The sequence below is a fragment of the Berghia stephanieae genome, chromosome 1, assembly GCF_034508935.2.
Source record: "Berghia stephanieae isolate SIO BIC M18660-M18661 chromosome 1, UCSD_Bste_1.3, whole genome shotgun sequence".
NCBI lineage: Eukaryota > Metazoa > Mollusca > Gastropoda > Nudibranchia > Aeolidiidae > Berghia > Berghia stephanieae.
In genome coordinates, this window is record NC_088360.1 from 9,720,581 (window position 1) to 9,740,545 (window position 19,965).

Below are 19,965 nucleotides of genomic sequence, written 5' to 3' on the forward strand. Positions count from 1 at the left end.
GATACAATACAAGCTATATGAGATTCTGTAATTATAAACTATTGTATTTAGGCTTTATATTTTGTAAACTAAGGCATTTACAGGATCATTCCTATTCAGCCTTTAATAAGATGAGATACGATAAGATAAGCTGTCGATTTCAATGGAGTACGAAATTATTTTTTTTTGGGGGGGGGGGGGGGTTAATAAAACAAAAAACACCATCGCCATCACTGTCAACACTAGAAGACCTCAACCACCACAACATCACCATTATCATCAGCAGCAGCAGCAGCATCACCATGGTCATTGTCGTCATCATTATACGATATATATGAATGGGTATAAAATTGGTCGAATTGATATCATATTTGTGTCCTACAACATCACCATTATCATCATCATCATCATCATCATCATCATCATCATCATCATCATCATCATCATCATCATCATCATCATCACCATGGTCATTGTCGTCATCATTATACGATATATAGGAATGGGTATAAAATTGGTCGAATTGATATCATATTTGTGTCCTCTCGCAAGCATAATAATAAATCGTGTATGGATCAGTGGCGTAGGGCCTTAAAGGCTATTAAGGCTAAGCCACAGGTCGTCATTGTCTTGAAAGTATGTAAGAATTTAACAATAAAAAGTCACACTTTTAATTGTTCTGTTTCACAAACAATGAAATTCATTGTTGACCTGGTGTTAAAAAACCCTTACAGAGCCTCAAAACTTGAACCAATCACACCGCTTTGAATTTACTACAGCTCGAGTTGTTGCCCCTGACCAATCAGTACAGCGTGTGGCTTTAAAGGTGGAGAAGGCGTCCAGCCATATTCCCACGGTACAACCAGGCGATGCATTTCACGTTTGCCGTGTGCTATGACTGTGGGCATCAAGAGGCATCTTGACGTTGAACTGAGTCATTGTGGCTTTCTTACTCGCAGCCACACACAATGACCTAATTGTTCCATTGATGGCAATCGTGTTGTACCTGTTACCCATCCCTCTTCGAGGCGTGTCAGGCATGTGATATTGAATTCCCCATTGTCCCTTTTAACTTGAGTGTGTTAATCTGATGTGTGCAGTGTTTATTTTTTAAATTTTAATTAATTGCTATTAAGTGTGATGAATCACGTTGATTACCTGTTGACTATCAATACCAGTTCTTTGAATAGGGAAAATAAACTTTTGATTAAAAGTCTCGGTCCCCATCAACCAAACGATTTTGTACTCACTATTAAAGACGGGAAACAGAATCGGTAATTTAATTTGATAAAGATTGGTATAGTCGTTTTCCTTGGCTATCGGTGAGAATAGAAAATAAGAGTTTATTTTCTTTTAATTGCATTTTGTTTGGCGATAACAGCAATACAGAATTGTCTTGGACAAGAAGTGGATTTACCTGTTTGAAAAATTTAACACAGAGAGCATTGAACCATCAGAAGTCTAACTTACATTTAAATATCACCACTAGATTGAAAACCGTTGGTACTCTTCACATAGGTGCACAGATTGACAGTGGCTATCGCTTATCTTTAGCCAGGCATGATGAACAATATATATATATATGCGACAACCCATCTCAAATCCAGCCCCATGATCCTAAATGACCAGGCTACGCCGCTGGTATGGATCCGAATGTTTTGAAAGGATAAAGGATTCATGCTAGTTGGTTAAGATGAGAGGCAATACACATATAACATGCAGTATCATAAATTATACAATTTGGAGTCCGAAGATATAGATAGTAGCCAGGGACGGCTGGTAATAATGGGCAGGGTGGGCAAATACCAGCCTGTTTTTTCAAGTTATATGCTGTATTACCAGGTCCGAAATAATCTAATTTAAATTAGATAATTTCAAAAGTTAGTACTTAAACTTGATACTTCGTACTGAAATCAATTTGTGTGTATTTTTGATAGATTGAGAATCACCATGCACCCCGTAATACATAAACCAGGATACGCTCCTTCCTGTTCTTTTTTTTATCAACCCCCCCCCCCCTTCTCCCCAACCACTCCACTCCGCCCACATCGTCATCCCATCGTCACGTCGCCTGACGCTGAACTCCGAGTTTGCTGTCTGGCCTCTCTAGTACTAGGTCGGGCTAATTCAAATGAGCCCACCTTATAAACTAAATGCAGATTTTGGCAAACGTACTTTTTCTAATTTATTGCCTTACTTGTGCTGGTACCATTGATGTAATGACATTGGGAAGATTCCAGTATTGAATTTAATTTATTAATTTACTAATATATCAATTTAGTATTAACTTGTGTTGTTTTTATATATTTGTTTAACCATTTAAATTTATTTTTTTCTCGTTTTCCTTAGTGCTTCTCAAAACTCATTTATTTAAATTGTTTTCTTATTTGATTTTTTTTTTTTTTTTTTTTTTTAACAAATTAATTTGTTCTTTTTTTTTTTCTTCAAATTCTTAAAGTAATTACCGCTGTATTTTTATTGCCATACTAAATATTTTTGCAAAACAATGTAATTTTCTATTGCATTTCCTCTAATAAAACAAAACACTTTTATTCAAAGGTCACGACTAAAAATAAATATATAAAATACAACCACCATTTTGGTTTTCTCAACAATTGAATTAGTATACGAGAAATACTCTTCTGAGTAAGGAGATAGTTGAATTCTAAGAGGAAATAGATACGTTTAAAGGTAGGGTGGGCAGATTCCGTACTTGCCCGTCCTGAAGCTAGTACATAAGATGGTTCGCGACGAAGAGGCGGTAAGCTAGGCGTTGGTTGGGGAAGGAGTAAAGATAACACGGTCGTTATTGTTATCGTCTAACGAATGCATGAGGAGAGATTGATAACATTCTTTTGTCTTAATTGTATTGTGTGAATTATTGGCAAAAGCCTAAGATTAAATAAACTTTGTTTTTGTTTGTCTTATTTTGACTATGGAACTGATACTTGTCATAGCAGACCTGCCTACTTGAAATAGGAAAATAAAAATCGTAGTTTTCAGGGTTAATAAAATCGTAGATATTTTAACTACCCTTTAACAAAATCACCGGAATTTTCGTCTATTATAGGTATCAAATTTTAAAAAACGAGAAAAACTGATTGGAAACGTAATTATGTTGGTGGTGGTAGTAATGATGATGGTAATACTCGTATTATTATTGTTATTATTATCATTTGTTATTATTATCATTTGTTATTATTATTATTATTATTATTATTATTATTATTATTATTATTATTATTTATAATAATAATAATAATAATAATAATAATAATAATAATAATAATAATAATAATAATAATAATAATAATAATAATAATAATAATTATTATTATTATTATTATTATTATTATTATTATTATTATTATTATTATTATTATTATTATTATTGTACGTATTGGTGGGATTACGATTGTTTTATTTTATTTTTTTTGTGTGGTTATTAATGGTATCAGTTTATTGTTTGGTTCCATTTATCATTTTTTTTCCACTTTCATGTATGTTGTCATCAAATTTTATGATTTATTGTCGAAAGCCTAAGATTGAATAAACTTTGTAATATCGTATTGTAATCATCATTGTCGACGACATCTTCGTTGTCATCATGACCATCATCATCATTAACAACAACAACATTAACATCAAGTACTACAATAGAAATAAAAACAATATCAACATCATCATATAATTTCCGTCATCGTCTCCACAACTATCATTCTAACCAACAGCACCATCAAAACCACTACCATAATTACATCCTCCCTCACCGTCTCCTCTTCCTCCTCCTCCTCCTCCTCCTCCACCACCACCACCGCTACCACTATTCCAACACTACCACCACCGGCACAATCATTCTAACCACCAAGAGAGCAGTAAAATTATGCAATTTGAGCTCTGAATGAAACTCGAGTCATATCGCTGTTGTTGCTTCTCGATAAAAAACTTTACAGTTACTACGTACTACTGAAAACCAGTAATGTAACAGAAATATTAATCTCGCAGTTGAGGGATTAAAGCATCTCTTTAATTTTTCGAGTGAACGAGATGGACTTGTATTGTGAAGGTGTTGTCGCATTATGTCTCTTCGCTTTAATTTTTTGTTGTATTCTCTTTCGTGATTCATTTTTGATTACGTTTGGAATAATTAAAATCTACTGGTATTGTCATTGCATTGTGAATGTGATTATTTGTGGTTGAAATAAATTTTTTTTAAGGCGAACAAAACAAACAAACAAACAAGACAAAACAAAAAAAAAAAAAAAAAAAAAAAAAAAAAAATATATATATATATATATATATATATATATATATATATATATATATATATATATATATATATATATATATATATATATATATATATTATATATGACCGACTCATCTTTGCCCGACCACTATAAATAGGCTAGAACCGCCACTGATAGTAGCCTAATAATCTACCTTGCATTGCCCGCTTCGCGTAATCAATCGCTGTTCTCGTGCAACTGAACTATATATTACGATTAAGGTCATCTCATGTACACAAGTTCCGCTTGCGTGATAAGAATGAAAGCGGAAAGCCGTTAGATGTATGCAATATTTTATATCTATTGGAATGTCCCGTCTTGTGAACATTACTATTTATTACACCCTTTAAAGTTTAACTTAGAAATACGAAGAGTCACCAAAGTCATTGTTTATGTTATACAATCATTCATTTGTTTTTCTTAAAGAAACTAATCCTTGGGATGCACAAGCAAGATCAAAGGTCAAAGCGTACTTATCCGCGTGTCTGATAACCCGAATTGTTAGGGGTTCATCGTTACATTGGAAATACTCTCACACCAATGGAAAATAGTGTCCATTACCACAATGTTAAATCAAGCCCATAATTGCGTTCGGTTATCAGTCCTAAAAAAATGTGCACCAAGACCAAAGCTACAACTTCAACGACATCATGCCCCCCCCCCCCCCCCTCCCCCCTCGCGCCCTTTTTTTTTCCATTGGACTGACCACTTAATAATAGCAGAGGCCGAAAATAGCTTTGCGTTTATTGGGAAACCCCTTGAAGATGAGAATTATATCTTTGAAACTTAGCAACAAATTTAATTTATAGGAAAGGGTGTAATAAAGATTGGGATTTATCCATTATAACCCAATCACAGAGTTAATTCTATGCCAACAGTTACAAATTATCAAGCAGATTCTACACAGATTATTTCTCAAAGATCAGTATTGATTGCTTATTAATATTTGAATCAGAGACATGCCGTACACCCTCGCTCTGAAACATCCATAAACCAACGACTATGTCATTCAGAACGTTAGACAATCTTAAATCTCTCCTTACGGACTAGGCCATTCACAAGATTTTTACTGAAATGACATGTCGTCTCAACACACAATGTGAATTTTTAAATCAAGCAATAATTGCATGTTACACTAAGACTTGACTGGAAAGTCTTGACGCCTATTGGATATTTTCGATTGTATTGAGCTCACCAATATAAACTATACATCAATGTGCGTAATTCATTTTTCTATTAGGTGACCAAATTTTGTTTAGCTGCTATTTCTTGATTTTAATATAATATATTATTTCAAAGAACCCCTACTCCAACATGTCGGTCGAAGAAATCACAAAAACTTATGCAATAAACATCGTGATACGACTGTGTTTCTTACTGAAGAGAAATGTGCACCCGTAAACATTCATAAATTTATGGCTGAAATGTGTTTATGTTGACTCATGATTTGGTTATCGAACAGTTCAAAGGTGGATTAAGTTCTTTACTAGAACTGATGCTGTCTCCACCAACATTAACGAGCAGGCTCGCAGTGGTCGTCCACAAAGTACATCAACTGCAGCAAATCAACCTAAAAAATGAACTTAATCGAGCTAATTGCCGGCTAAAACAATCATACATTTCACAAATGGCCTTTTAAAATTGGATTACAGCATTAAAAAAAAAAAAAAACAAAAAAAAAAACAAAAAAAAAAAACCAAAAACAAAACAGGGAAATAGTATATACGGTCTTTTACTTATTTGAGTAAGTCTTTTCTTTAATTTTTTTTTTCTTTCTTTTGTATTTACAAATATAGCATGCGTAAGTCCTTTTCTTCTGAATCTGGCACCACCTTACTTACATTGTAAGCATGCCACGCCACTGGACAAGAGTTGGGTATGTCGTTCGAAAAATCCTGGGTTACAGAAAGGTATGTGGCCGTTGGATACTGAGAATGCTCACATAAACGCAAGATCACACTGAAAGAGCAAATTTTCTTGAAGTCGTAGAAGTTCCGATGAAGCTCCATTTAAATTTGACGTTTTCTTTTTCTTAAGACTTGAGACACACTTCAAGGGGGCAAATTTTGGCCTTGATGTCGAGGTGACTCAGTGGCGTCGAAGTTTACTACGTGAATTTCTCTTCGACGCGATGCAATAACTGGCAGATCTGTGTGGATGGGAACGATGACTATGTTGACAATCAAAATGAAAAACGGAAAGGACAGAAACTAAGCTCTGTTTTTTATTTCTATCTCAATTTCCTATCTATTATAGTTTTAAGACTTTTCAGTCGCCTCTTGTACATCCTCTCGGTACACAAGTTTTCCAAAACAGCATTAAGATCTTGTAAATATAACTAAGATTTTTCTTCAAAGTTTGTCATATATATAATTTTATTTTTAAAAATCGGAATAAGAACATTCTTCATACAATTGGTATGGAGAAAGTTAAGAACGTTCTAAGCTATCATGCGTAGGGATGAAATCGAACTTTGTCAAGTGGAACTGAAGATGAATGATTTAAGACCACCAGTTGTTAGTCAGTTTTTAGTTTGTTTAAGCAAAAAAGAGGACAACCGAGGTCAAACGATTGCAGATCTGACAAATTATAGGACCAGTTCAAGTAGGGAGCAGACGTATATTGGGGCAGCGGGATTTCTTTTGCCCCTATACCATAGCCCTACTATGACTCTTTTAGTACGCCATGCCCTATACCCTTTTCCTTCTGGGCCCGTTGTCATAAACGAGGACTATATTTAGTTATTTACTTGTTTATTAAAAAAAAATAATTTTGTTTCTAATTTGTTTTCTTGTGTGTGTATGTGTGTGTGTGTGTGTGTGTGTGTGAGAGAGAGAGAGAGAGAGAGAGAGAGAGAGAGAGAGAGAGAGCGAGAGGTAATTTTTATTTGTTAAAATGCTAAAAATAAATAAATAAATAAAATAAACATCGATCTGGCTAAAATAGATTCAGACAATGCATTTCAGTGAAATTCTAAGTATTATGACTTTGTGTATAAAAAAAAAAATAACCCTCATTTGTAAAACATATTTAGCATTTTTCTCAAACGGCCATGCTTTACAAATACAAATCGATATTCTGATAAACGACCGTAGTGTATGATCATGTGATCAAAAATGTGTGCATCTCTAACTGGGAGGGTTTATATGTCTCCTTGCATATCATAGACGTTGTTTGACTTTGACTTTTAACATGATTGAGAATTTGCCTACAGGGGCCCTCTTAAACCAACAACGAAGGTCTACTACCTATATTTTATGATGTATTACAAAAAATCATGAGGACACAATGCATAGAAAATTGTCCTCTTCGGGTGTTTATTTTACAACCCAGCGAAATCGTCACAGAACCTCTCTTATTGGATTTGTGGGCTCACCTGCCCTAGTGCATCTTGCAACATACGGTTCCTGCTGTTCGGGGTCGAAATCAAGACGAGGCCCCCTTACTCAGCTATCGCGACAGCCTTCCATCCTGACAGTTTATCACTAGGTATGCTTGTACACTTTGCACTGTTTTATCTCCCCCACCCGACCCTCAGCCCCGAAACTATAATATGGATTCAAATTTCAATTCTATGCAATGCCTGTTAACTGTGCGAAGAGTCCTTTATAAACTAGCTCTGTTACATTTCCTTTATCGTCTGTAGTTAACTATCAATTTACATCTAAACTGAGTGCATAATCTACTTAAGGGACCACGTGGGTGTTTTTACCATCCATTGTCGTTTGGTTTTGATGGTTACAATAATTAATAATATGTACAAATTATATTAAAGAATAAAAATAACAACTCTTTGTGTGTGCGAAATTAATATTCTACTACAATGTTTTGGGAAATAACGCTATTAAAACTTTGCGAAAATAATCGAGCATAACTTCCCTTGTGCCGCATTTTGTTTAGTTTTGGGAGAAAGCATTTATCTCGTTTCGCTATCGATCTTGGCTATTACAGGTTCGTTTAGCTGTGTTTCGATTCGAAAATCATGTGTGCCGCTTTTAATTCTGTGTCAGTAAAGATCCGAACTGTTTGGAAATATTTGTTTGATAATGAGCGGAAGCAATTGTCTTTGTTCACACCCTTACTGCTACTGTAGACGGTACCGTAGAGACCAGAGAGCGAGAGAAACGAAGCTAGAGACTAGAGAGACACCTCCCCTCTCATCACTGTCCACTGTCACTCTGACTCTGGGTCCTCTGCTTGGAATCGACTGCCAACATTACACACACACACACACACACGTACTCCACAAGACTACGCATATAAACCACTTCCTCTGTCTTGATTATATTATGATAGAATGAAACATACACTGTGATTATCCCCAGGCCCAGACACCTGTCTGGGGATAAATGAAAATTCATTATCCCCAGACACATATTTGAAATTCCGCTCTTTTAAACAATTATCCACATTCCAGAAAATGGAATGTTTCCAAATGCACAAAGAATTAAGGAAAGTTAATAAAATATCTATAAAAACATAAAATTAACCAACATTAAATCAGTTGTTGTTACCACATATACTCATATACTACAAAATATGCGTCGAATTCGAAGTGGGTGTCATGGCCGAATGGTTTAGTCGTCTGCCCTGGAAGTTTTACCAGAATCGACGTTGGGGGTTCAAATCCTGGTTCCGCCACTTTTTTTTTTTTTAAATTCCGTCTTCTTTTTACAGAACGTTACAAGTCAAGGGATAAATGTCCCATCCGTCCTCCCCCCACCTCTTTTTTTTTTTTTTTTGGAGCGAATCTATTCTTTTCTCCTTTTTGTTTGGCCTTTTGTTCCGTTTCTGAGCATGTATTTCTTAAAATTGTTTTTATTTTTAAAAATAATTATTGTTTGTTTTTTGTTCTCCTCTATCTGACCATTTGGTCGCTCTCTGAATATTTCTGTTTGTTTGCTTTTTAATTAGTTATTCTTTTTAGACACTTTTTCAGACGAATATGACAATTTGCTAGACAGTACAGGAACCAAGAGAGAGAGAGAGAGAGAGAGAGTTTAAAAGAAAAAAGAGGTGGGGGGAGGATGGATGGGACATTTATCCCTTGCAACGTTCTGTAAAAAGAAGACGGAATTAAAATTTAAAAAAATTAAAAAACAAAACAAAAGTGGCAGAACCAGGATTTGAACCCGCAACGTTGATTCTGGTAAAACTTCCAGGGCAGATGACTAAACAATTCGGCCATGACACCCACTTCAAAGTCGACGCATTTTGTGTATATGTAGTAACAACTGATTTAATGTTGGTTAATTTTATGTTTTTGTAGATATTTTATTAACTTTCTTTATTTCTATGTGCATTTGGAAATATTCCATATTCTGGAATGTGGATAATTGTTTAAAAGAGCGGAGTTTCAAATATGTGTCTGGGGATAACGAATTTTCTATATATTCTATTTCTATTTCTATTTTTGATATATTCTATTTCTATTTCTATTTCTATATATATTCTATGTGAATGTGTCTATACTGTAGTGTAGTCTGTGTTAAGAACACAGTAACTGAAACTGTTGTATTCGTATCTCAATTTCAATATCTGGCTAATGTACTGTTGTTAAGCTATTCTGATTCATTTGATCTGGTCTAGAATATTTTTTGAAATTCCAATGGAAAGTCTAAGAAAATCCAAAAGTAAAAGCTTTGAAGAAAAGCCAGCCGTTGGATCAGCTGTTATTCGTGATTGATACAATGATAATGTTGATAATAATGAATGATGAAATAAACATATATATACACATGATGATGTTGCTATTGTTGTAATGATTATTTTAATGTTTTTATTCACAGATATATCAGGATGAGTTTGTAACGTCAACATTTGAAACAAGCAGCAATGACTTCCATTATCAAACTAACAGCTTTGTCTGGGGCGAGAGATGAGTCGCCTCCTTGTTACATGCTACAGGTTGATGAATTCAGATTTCTTCTGGATTGTGGCTGGGATGAAGATTTTAGTATGGATTTTCTACAAGATTTAAGGAGGTTTGTTTGATAAGTTTAAGGCATGCATTAGGTGTTAGGCAAATAGTGTGATATCTAGTGTTATGTTAAGTGCTGTGCAATTTGTGTGACAGGAGTCCTGATAGCTCAGTTGGTAGAGCACTCGCTTCACACGCAAAGGGACCAAGACGATCCCGGGTGCAGTCGAGATTTTTCAGACCCCCCCCTGTCCAACCAGCAGTGGATGGGTAGCTGAGTCTGATAGACTTGGCGCTAAGTACTTTGGGATAGACCAGCATCCTATCCAAAGGATAGCAAGCAATTGCCATTGTCAGTTTCATGCTATAGAAACCGGGATAAACTCCGGTTCCATGGGCCTAATAGCTCAGAAGGACTACTAAAAATTGTGTGACACAGGCAGTGCTGGATATCACTCAGAAAATATTTGCATTGATTGCACAGATTTAGGTAAATTTACTATTGTGATTTGCCTTTTTTACTTTGGTACGCTGAACACAATGTATAACTACACCAAATTTTAAGTTGGAAAAATGGGATATCTGTTTGGGAGGGGAGGAGGAGTCACCCTTAATCTTAAACAGGACTGGATGATCATGAGAGATGAGATGCGAGGACATTCTTTACTGAGGATGAAACTCAGTGCCCCCCCCCCCCTCTCTCTCTCTCTCTCCCTCCCTCTCTCTCTCTCTCTCTCTCTCTCTCTCTCTATCCCTCTCTCTCTCTCTCTGTCTGTCTCATGGACACCCTGCAGTTGTATTAATCATCGTCATCATCAGCTGTTGCAGTAGCAGTCACCTCTCTTTGGTGGAGAAAAACAATTGTCTTCTTGGGATTTGAACACAGAATCTTCCAGGTTGGATTCTTAACTTGTACACTACACAGCCACCTATCTTGTGATGATCTACTATCAAGATTCAATGGTTGATGAAATCAGCTGATATATAATCATGGAATTTTGAATATAATATACAAAATACAGAAGTAGAAAAATATCAGATGTTGGGTTTCATTCTAAGTGGTAAGTCAATCTATTTGGAACAAACAAAATTTGATTGATATTGATATGCTCTACCTCTACAGAAATATTTCAACCTAATGAAAGGTGTCAGCTTCAAAGCATAAGTTTATTTTATTTTTAAGCAAAAGATGGAGCATAGAGTTGAAATTTAAAAACGGAACAGTCCAGCAATATATGCAACAATGTGTTGAAAGTAAGGACCACCAAACAATACGATCAACAATAATGGATTTGAAAAGTCATTTTTAAAATAAATGATCTTGCTGAATGTTTTTTTTTAGGGTCACTCCTCAAATTGATGCAGTCCTGTTGACATATCCAGACCATCTTCATCTTGGTGCTCTCCCATATTTGGTTGGTCATGGCTTTTTGAAATGTCCCATCTATGCTACTGTGCCTGTCTACAAAATGGGACAGATGTTTATGTATGATCTCTGTCTGGTGAGTTTCATTTTCATTGATAGTCTAGACATTAACATTAGCGATGGAAGTTATGAAAACTTTCCTGAATATTTAATAGGGGTCGTAATATTGGGTCATGTCTAAGGATCTGGGACGTAGTTGCTTAATAATTATTTATTTAAAAATCAGGTCTATGTATCTGGAACTGGTGATGATTTAATTATTCATTTAACAATTGATGAAACATCTTAGTTTTGACATCCTTATTAACCATGTGGCGTGGTGAGTTTAATCATTTAAATGAAAGATGGATAAAGTGATGATCTGTGTTCTTTTTCTTATTTTGTATGATCCTAAGATATCAGAGTAAAAAACAGAGTTTTTACCATAGGTATTTCTCTTTATTATTTTATAAACATCCTCACATAAAGGTATTGAGTATGAACACTATAATTTTTCTGAATAAAAAAAATTGAAATTCTCTGAAATAAAGTCTTTGAAATGTACAATGTTAATCATTTATTTTTCTATTGTGCTTTGCCTCCAGTCACGCATGAACAGTCAAGAGTTCAAGAAATTCACCTTGGATGATGTTGATACTGCATTTGATAAAATTATTCAGCTGGAATACTCACAATCTGTAGTTTTGAAAGGTAATGTATTCATCATACATTATTATAATTTTAAACACTTACTAAACTTTTTTTTTTTTTAATTGTCCAGAAAACTTTACTTCAAAAATGATCAGTTAAGACAGCCTTTTTTCCTTTTCATGATATAATGTAGTTCAGTGACATAATGTTAGTTCTTGTAGTATCCGACATGTCATAGAATATAAGTTGCTGTTTCTGATATAACATTGTCAAAAAAAAATCAAAGATGGGCTTTTTTTTTTTTTCAATCCTAACTCTCTTTGGATTTGTTAAAACTGAGTTTCACTGCAGTGTATTGGGATTTATTCTTCGTCGTATGAGATGTATTCCAAGTGCCACTTCTCCCAAAGTATGTACAATTATTTTTACTCATTCTTTAGGTAAAGGCCATGGACTACAAATCACACCCTTGCCAGCGGGACACATGATTGGGGGCACAATATGGAAGATTGTCAAGGATGGGGAAGAAGAAATTGTTTATGCTGCCGATTATAACCACAAAAAGGAAAGGTGGGTTAAATGGGAAAGATTTGCATTATGTGTACAACAGCTGGGGCTACAATTAATTGTCCGTGGTGTTTTACTCAGCATGTTATACAAATGGTAGTAGACATTTTTTTATCGCCAATTCTTGCTACAGAAACTGAATAAGACAATGTCTCCAAGAGTTTGATTGATGTCTCAGTGCTTTTTAGCCATGAGAAAAAGTAATTGTCTTCGGGAGTGTTTAAAAAATTTTATTTGTTTTTAAACTGATTTTTTAAATAGATATTCTCGACATTTTCAAAGATCAAGTCGTGTAAAATCAAAGTTTTCTCCGTTATTCTTTTCATGACTAATTCAGAGACCCCATTCTTCTGCTGAATTCTGCTATCCTTGGGAAGGCTGGCAAAATCCTCCACTCCACTTTTATCGTTTGTTGGCCTGGCACAGTGCTGCTAGGTTGTCCGCTAATTTCATCCGTCATTTCAACACTGTCCATCCTCAGCTGAAAAACATTTTTCCATTCTACAAGGGATTACTTTATAATAATCATAATAAATCAAATTTGTTGAGCGTCAATCTATTATTTAACAAGTACAGTTGGATTCTGATAACAAATAGGGAAATACCAGTTAAAATACGCTAAGTTATGGGGAAAATGTTTTAAAATGTAGGTTATGGTCTATTTTGTTATCATACTCTATGGTCAATCAGTACACATTTATGTGTCTGATTATTCCTTTCAAGGTGTATGCCATTGATTTCAGATAATATTATATTTTAGGGGGTCAGGGATTGAGGTATTATTATATGTTGCCTTCATTACATGGGGTTCATGACTTCCAATTGGTAGTATTGTTGTGTACTGTCCGCTACTATCCCTATTTAATTTTGGCAATGTGTATTTGTGTGTGTGTGTGTGTCAGCACACAGGTGTTTGCTTGACTTTCAACTGCCTCTCCATCGCTTTGGTAAGTTTATTGACAATTTCCTTGATCTTGATTTTTCTCTAATTTGCAGACCTGCCTACAACTATGAAAATTTCGTAGTAACTACAAATTTTCGGATCCTAATTGACAATTATATAAAGATCTTTAATTCAATAAACTTCCCGAAAACAAAGTTTTGTTGTCAAAGGTAGTATAGAAAGGAGCTTAAAGCATTAATCTATTGTATTTGAACACAAATTGGTCATTTTTATAGTAGTTATAATGCCTACTGTGTTATACCTGAAACTAAAAAATTTTCCAATTTCAGGTAGGCAGGTCTGAATTTGGTCCTGGTTGTTTTTTTGGTACTTAGTGATAGATCTGCATATATTGCACATACAAAAGTGTTGCAAGCAAATATGCTACTTATCAACTCTCTATAAAGACAGTGGCATTTTTAGTTCCAAGGACAATAGGGAATGTTCGCTGTTTGAAAAATCTCCTGCATCTGGCAGATTTAGTCACCAATGTTCTAACAACTGCTGAGAGGGATGCTTATGATATGGAAATTCGTCTTCAGCTGGACGATTTTTTGCCTGTGTTTGGTGGTTGCAGGATTGATGATTATTGGTGGGGACAAAAGGATAAATATCCTTTACTGTGAAAATGCACTAGCAGTTCTAACATGCTTTCATGGCCCTTGAGTTCTTTCAGTGCCATGGGTGACATTGTCCACAGAAAATCCTTCAACACGGATGTCTCCATGTACAGTGCACTGCAGGCTGTTAAATATGGATTGAAGGCATCTGGACAGTCAACTCTTCAATACTTCCATTAAGCTGACCATCTCCATGACAGAGCTGATCCCCTTCTAATTCAAAACATGAAGTCTGCCCACGCAATTTTTCCTCCTTTTCAGCTATTTTTCCTCCTTTATGAAATTCTAGAATGGTGTTTCTGTTATTTATATTATATCAATCTGAGGTATTTAAGATTTTTATTGTATAAGCATTTGCTTTTTCCATTTATTTTATTTTTACTTTTTTTTTCATTTTGAACAGACATTTAAATGGTTGCCAGTTGGAGATGATCAACCGACCTTCAATTCTTATAACAGACTCCTTCAATGCTCTTTACAATCAAGCCAGTCGCAGACAAAGAGATGAACAGTTGATGAGTAAGTGTGAAGATTTACCAGCCAGTTTGTTTATTTCATTTTGAAATTCTGTCTAAAATACGCAAATGTGTGAACATTTATTAGAGAAAGTGAAATTGAAATTAAAATTTATTGAATGGAAGATATGGAGGAGAAAAAAAAGATGATAATGCCTCTATTCTGGGGTGAAATATAAATAAGCGAAATCACAAAAACATGAGTTTGGTTTGTTTTAATCTTCTTTGTCTTTCTTAATCATTTGTGATGGATCCCAGGAAAATCAAGAATTTGGATTTGTTGTAAAAGCATTTGCTTGCATATTATGTCAAAAGCAAGTTAAGATTCCCCATACATTGACTGTTTACTCTGTTTGAAGCATTACGTCTTTGTCATGATTATTCTGTGCTGCATCATGTACAATTATTGTCATCCTTACTTGTATGAATCGTGTTTGAATTCTTTGATTACATACTGATTCACACTTTGCCCGCTTACTTAAAACTATATATGATTTATCCAACATTCTCTACCAGTTTCCTATTAACCTGTATAATTGTCAAGCATTATTATTTGTAATCAGGGAACCCTGGGAAAAAACAGGGAATTTAGCTTTTGAAACCGGGAAAAACATGTTTGATTTGTCCAACACCTTAAAAAAAATGAGACATTTATTTTTAGAGCGAAAAAATGCCAGGAGGGTTCATAAGTGATAAAAGGATCACATCAGCCAAGTTCAGGTTGATAAAGATCTGATGTCAGTCCAGCAAGGTAGAAAATAAAAGGTACTTTAGTCACTTTGAAGAGAGTATGAAAGAAAAGGAACAAGTGACAAAAGCGTTGAAAAGGAAGATTATGGATGGTGATACTCAGGAATTGAAAAAGAGAAGAAAGCTCTTGGAAACGAATCTTGCATTTTTTTAAAAAGGAACATGAAGAGGCATCTGAAGCAGCAAAAAAGTTATGGACTTCACTCTCCTTGCTTAGGCAAATGTGCTGAGGAGAGGAAAAGGCAAAGGATATCAAGTGTGATATCCAAAAAAATCACTTCTGATATTGAGGAGAGATGCAAATCCTAGCCTGATTGACATTGAGATAGTTTTGGGTGAATTTTTTAAAAATATATTGTTTTAATGTTGTTAAATATCTTTTTTTGTGAAACTTAAAATTTTGAATCATGAAGTGTGTGGAGTGGTTGGCAATGGACAATGATTTGGATAGGCATTAGGCAATATTATGAGGACTCAATTTAACTCCCAGACTATACCTTGGAGTAGGCTTTACGGATTTAAGGTAAACCATACACAACCGTGAAAACTATGAAAATAACCTTGAAAAAACCTTGAATTTTTTTTTAAAGAGTAGGTGTGGGAACCCTGTGTATTTAAAATTTTTCACTCTTCTTGTTCCTTGTTTATCATCGAAAACGAGCTCCAATGATTTTGACAGGATTCTTAAATTTTATCCTGAATTGAAGAGAGTTGTAATAAATAATAATATGAAATTTAAACAATTATCATTACTTGATATTTGGATGTCAGGAAAAATGAAGATTTGATATTGATGGAGTCTTCCCATATTTATTATGAGTTTCAGAAAAAAAAATATATAATGTGAAAACAATAAACTGAAAAAAAAAACCCCAAAAACAATCAAACAGTTATATCATTTTTATTTTTATTTTTAGGAAAATGTTTTATTCTTGATCATATTTTCATTCACTTTCTAAAACACACAACTGGAGGTTCTTGCACCCAGCCAAAGAATTTTCACCTTCAGATTATACTGCACATAAATCAAAGTATATTTATCCCCTCTCACCAGACACTGTCTTACAAACCATGAGAAATGACGGAAATGTCCTTGTGGCAGTCGATACAGCTGGTCGGATGTTAGAGTTGGTGCAACTTATGGTAAGTCAGGAAGTGAATTTTTTGGGTTTTGTTTGTTTTTTTCCCCCCATTCTACTAGGGATTACTTTATAATTATCATAATAAATAGAATTTATTGAGCGTCAGTCTCCACTTTCACCAACGTGTTCATTGGTGCTTTACAAAACATATTCACTTGAGAATTTTAAGGACATTAAATTTTACAATTTTAAGAAAATATAAGGGATATAAAAAGACAGGATTGTAAAAATTCATGATTTATTTCCCTTTACATAATCGATTTTGAGAAAAAAAAATTCTTCCAACAAAATGACTTTGTTGGGCAAAATTATGTTCGATGTTTTGAAGAAGGATGAAATTGGTAAACTTGAATATATGCAGACCAGCCAACTCTCCTTAATTTCCAGCAAATTTCACGAACTTTGTTAATATTTGGCTACTCCTCAAATATTATCGTCATCATTATCATCATCATCTTCATCTGTGTCCAAGATTCAGCCTTGAATTTTCCATAATTTTGTTTTTGTTTTGTTGGCAAGTTTGTTTTAGACCTCTTTAAAAAATGATACAAAGAAAAGGATTGTTATGAAAACATAACAGTTTTTATCCAAGAAACACAATGTGAATACACTAAATAGAGTGGTCTACAACTGATCACCTAGTCTTGTAAGTAAACACTTATGGTGAATGGACATGCAAGCGAAATTGTTCATCATGAATCTAAAATAAAATCTGAATATTCTTATGATATTTGTCAATTGAATGAAAAATTTAATTTATCTAATCTATCTTATCTTTTTGTCCTATCTTTCCCTCTTAGGACCAGATGTGGAGGCGATCAGAATCTGGCCTTACAGCTTATTCTTTGGCTCTCCTCAACAATGTGAGTTATAACGTTGTGGAGTTTGCAAAATCACAGGTAAGTGTTTTGAGATTAAATTATTAACGTCATTATGCTAAAATACTTTAGTTCTGAATTTACTTCCCATAGATTTCTTAGATAATGATATATAATTATGGATGTCTTAAATATGGAATATTCCATGTTTCTATTTGTTTTTGTTTTTTTCAACAATCAAAATTGGACATTTCTGATTTATCTACATATCCTGCTTCTTTAAAGCAAGTGACCTCTTCAATCATATACAGTTGAATCTGTAATAATCTCTCAAGATGACAAAGAAAAGTAAACATAGTGAGAATGTGGCTATGGTAAAGACATATAGTTGTAACATTATCTTTTTACTGATGGGACTCAATTTTATTTTGACCAAACATCATCTCTTACAGTTTTCACCAAGAGTATTAATGATGATGATAATAATAATAATAATAATAATAATAATAATAATAATAATAATAATAATAATAATAATAATAATAATAATAATGATAATAATAAATCTTTGTTGTCCTAAAAAAAAGTGGCAATTTGTCATTTAGTTACACATTTATAACGATACAATATTGACATAGACTCACTCACACAGATGCACACTATTAACATCGTAGTCATCGAATAAACGGCATCAACAACAACATCATTATCATCATCATCATCATCACAACAACCTTCCTAATATTTCCGTTACAATCCTTCACTTTCACCATTCCCCTATAACACCATCACCATTTTCATCATACTCCATTAGGGGAATGGTTATGCCATAGATTATATCCCTTAGATGTGTCTAACACAATGAACACTACTATTAGCGCAACACCATTTGTAAATATCATTTATTTTAGGGATGGATGATTTCTACCTGTGAACAAAACTCACAAAAGGAAATAATTCACTAAAACAACAAGCCACACCACTGAGATACCCCTGTGGGTAAGTCTTTGTGATTGTTATTTGGTCACCAATCAAGAGACTGAATTTGGTTGCAAATGCATTCACTCAAGGGGTACAACTTGATTTCAAAATATGAGGTGTATTATTATCCTTGCAGTCTCGTTGTATAACAGTTAATGCAGGCGATAATCATGAACAGGTGATTGTTAAGTCTATGGGTGCATACAGTTACATTTTGTATTGTTTATTTATATATTTTTGAAAACATTTATTTTAGGTGGAATGGATGAGTGACAAGGTCCTGAGGGCATTTGAGGACAACAGGAACAACCCATTCCAGTTGAAACATGTCAAGCTCTGCCACAATCTTGCTCAGTTGGCCCGGGTACCTGAACCTAAGGTAGGTGAAAAACACTTTTCAAAAAGATCTATAAGTATTAAATAGTTTTGTTTTGTTTTTCATTTTCCCATGTTTGTTGTTCTTTGGCCCCTGAGGTTCACATTTTTAAGAATATCTTGAATATTTCATTTCACTACAAAGCTCTAATTGATCCTGTCGATCCCTCCCTCCCCGTCGCACCCCATCCTCCCGCTAGTTGATTTTATTAATTAATGATGGTTTATTTTTGTTTTTTTGTTGTTTACCGCTGATATACCAACTGCTTACAGTGTTTCTGTATCATGCTCCCTAATGATTTCAGTTGATTATAAAGCACCTGTTTTTCACTGCACCTTTTGATTGAGAATTTACATAGAATTATGCATAATTTTCTCACTTCACATTTATACTTTTATTACTTGTTAAATAGTAGACGTTTACATTTTAAGTGAAAACAAAGTTGAACTAACATCTTTGACGGGGCTGTCTTTTAAATTAAAAAAAAAAAACAAACATATTAGCGATAATAATAAACAGTATTGGTTTTCTTCCTTTATAATACAACTTGAAAAATATTAGATTCAAATATAAATATTTTTTCTTTCTCTTTAATTTTTGTGTGAGCTTATATTTGCTAATTTTACTGCATCCGCTATGTTCAGCATTTAAATGTCAATCAGTTTCTTTTTCTTTTCTTTCTTTAAATGATGCCATCATCATTTTGTATCAACTGAAATTATGAAAAGAAATTTCAAGACATGGTCTCAAGTTGAAATTATGATAAATGACCTGCATGAATGAATTTTATATAAGATTATTTCCGTATCCCCTGAAACAGTTTGGCATTTAACATAACTTATTGTTAATCAATCATTATTATCAGAAGTTAAATGCAACACTGAAAATCAGAAGAGAAATGCAACATTGAAAAACTCTTTTGTCTGCTCTTCCTCATCCGTCTGCTCCTGCTCCCCACCTCCTCTCTTCATTCTTCTCCATCTCCTCCTCCTCCTCTTACTATTGATAC

General features: G+C 34.1%; 1 protein-coding gene across 3 annotated transcripts in view; it reads left to right on the top strand.

The window, feature by feature from the left end:
* The first annotated feature begins 7,682 nt into the window (after nt 1–7,682).
* Nucleotides 7,683–19,965, top strand: part of LOC144967556 (cleavage and polyadenylation specificity factor subunit 2-like) — a 402,879-nt gene continuing 390,596 nt past the window's right edge. Inside the window, exons 1-9 of one of the 3 annotated variants that reach the window (XM_078905006.1) lie at nt 7,683–7,757; nt 10,058–10,252; nt 11,531–11,690; nt 12,199–12,304; nt 12,685–12,814; nt 14,778–14,893; nt 16,694–16,782; nt 17,582–17,680; nt 18,837–18,959. In XM_078905006.1, the coding sequence (XP_078761132.1) occupies nt 10,104–10,252; nt 11,531–11,690; nt 12,199–12,304; nt 12,685–12,814; nt 14,778–14,893; nt 16,694–16,782; nt 17,582–17,680; nt 18,837–18,959 (972 nt within the window). In that variant the 5' untranslated portion in view covers nt 7,683–7,757; nt 10,058–10,103. Of the gene's footprint in view, nt 7,758–8,108; nt 8,274–10,057; nt 10,253–11,530; nt 11,691–12,198; nt 12,305–12,684; nt 12,815–14,777; nt 14,894–16,693; nt 16,783–17,581; nt 17,681–18,836; nt 18,960–19,965 lie in introns of those variants that run through there. The other 2 variants (XM_078904988.1, XM_078904996.1) reach the window with 2 other exon arrangements.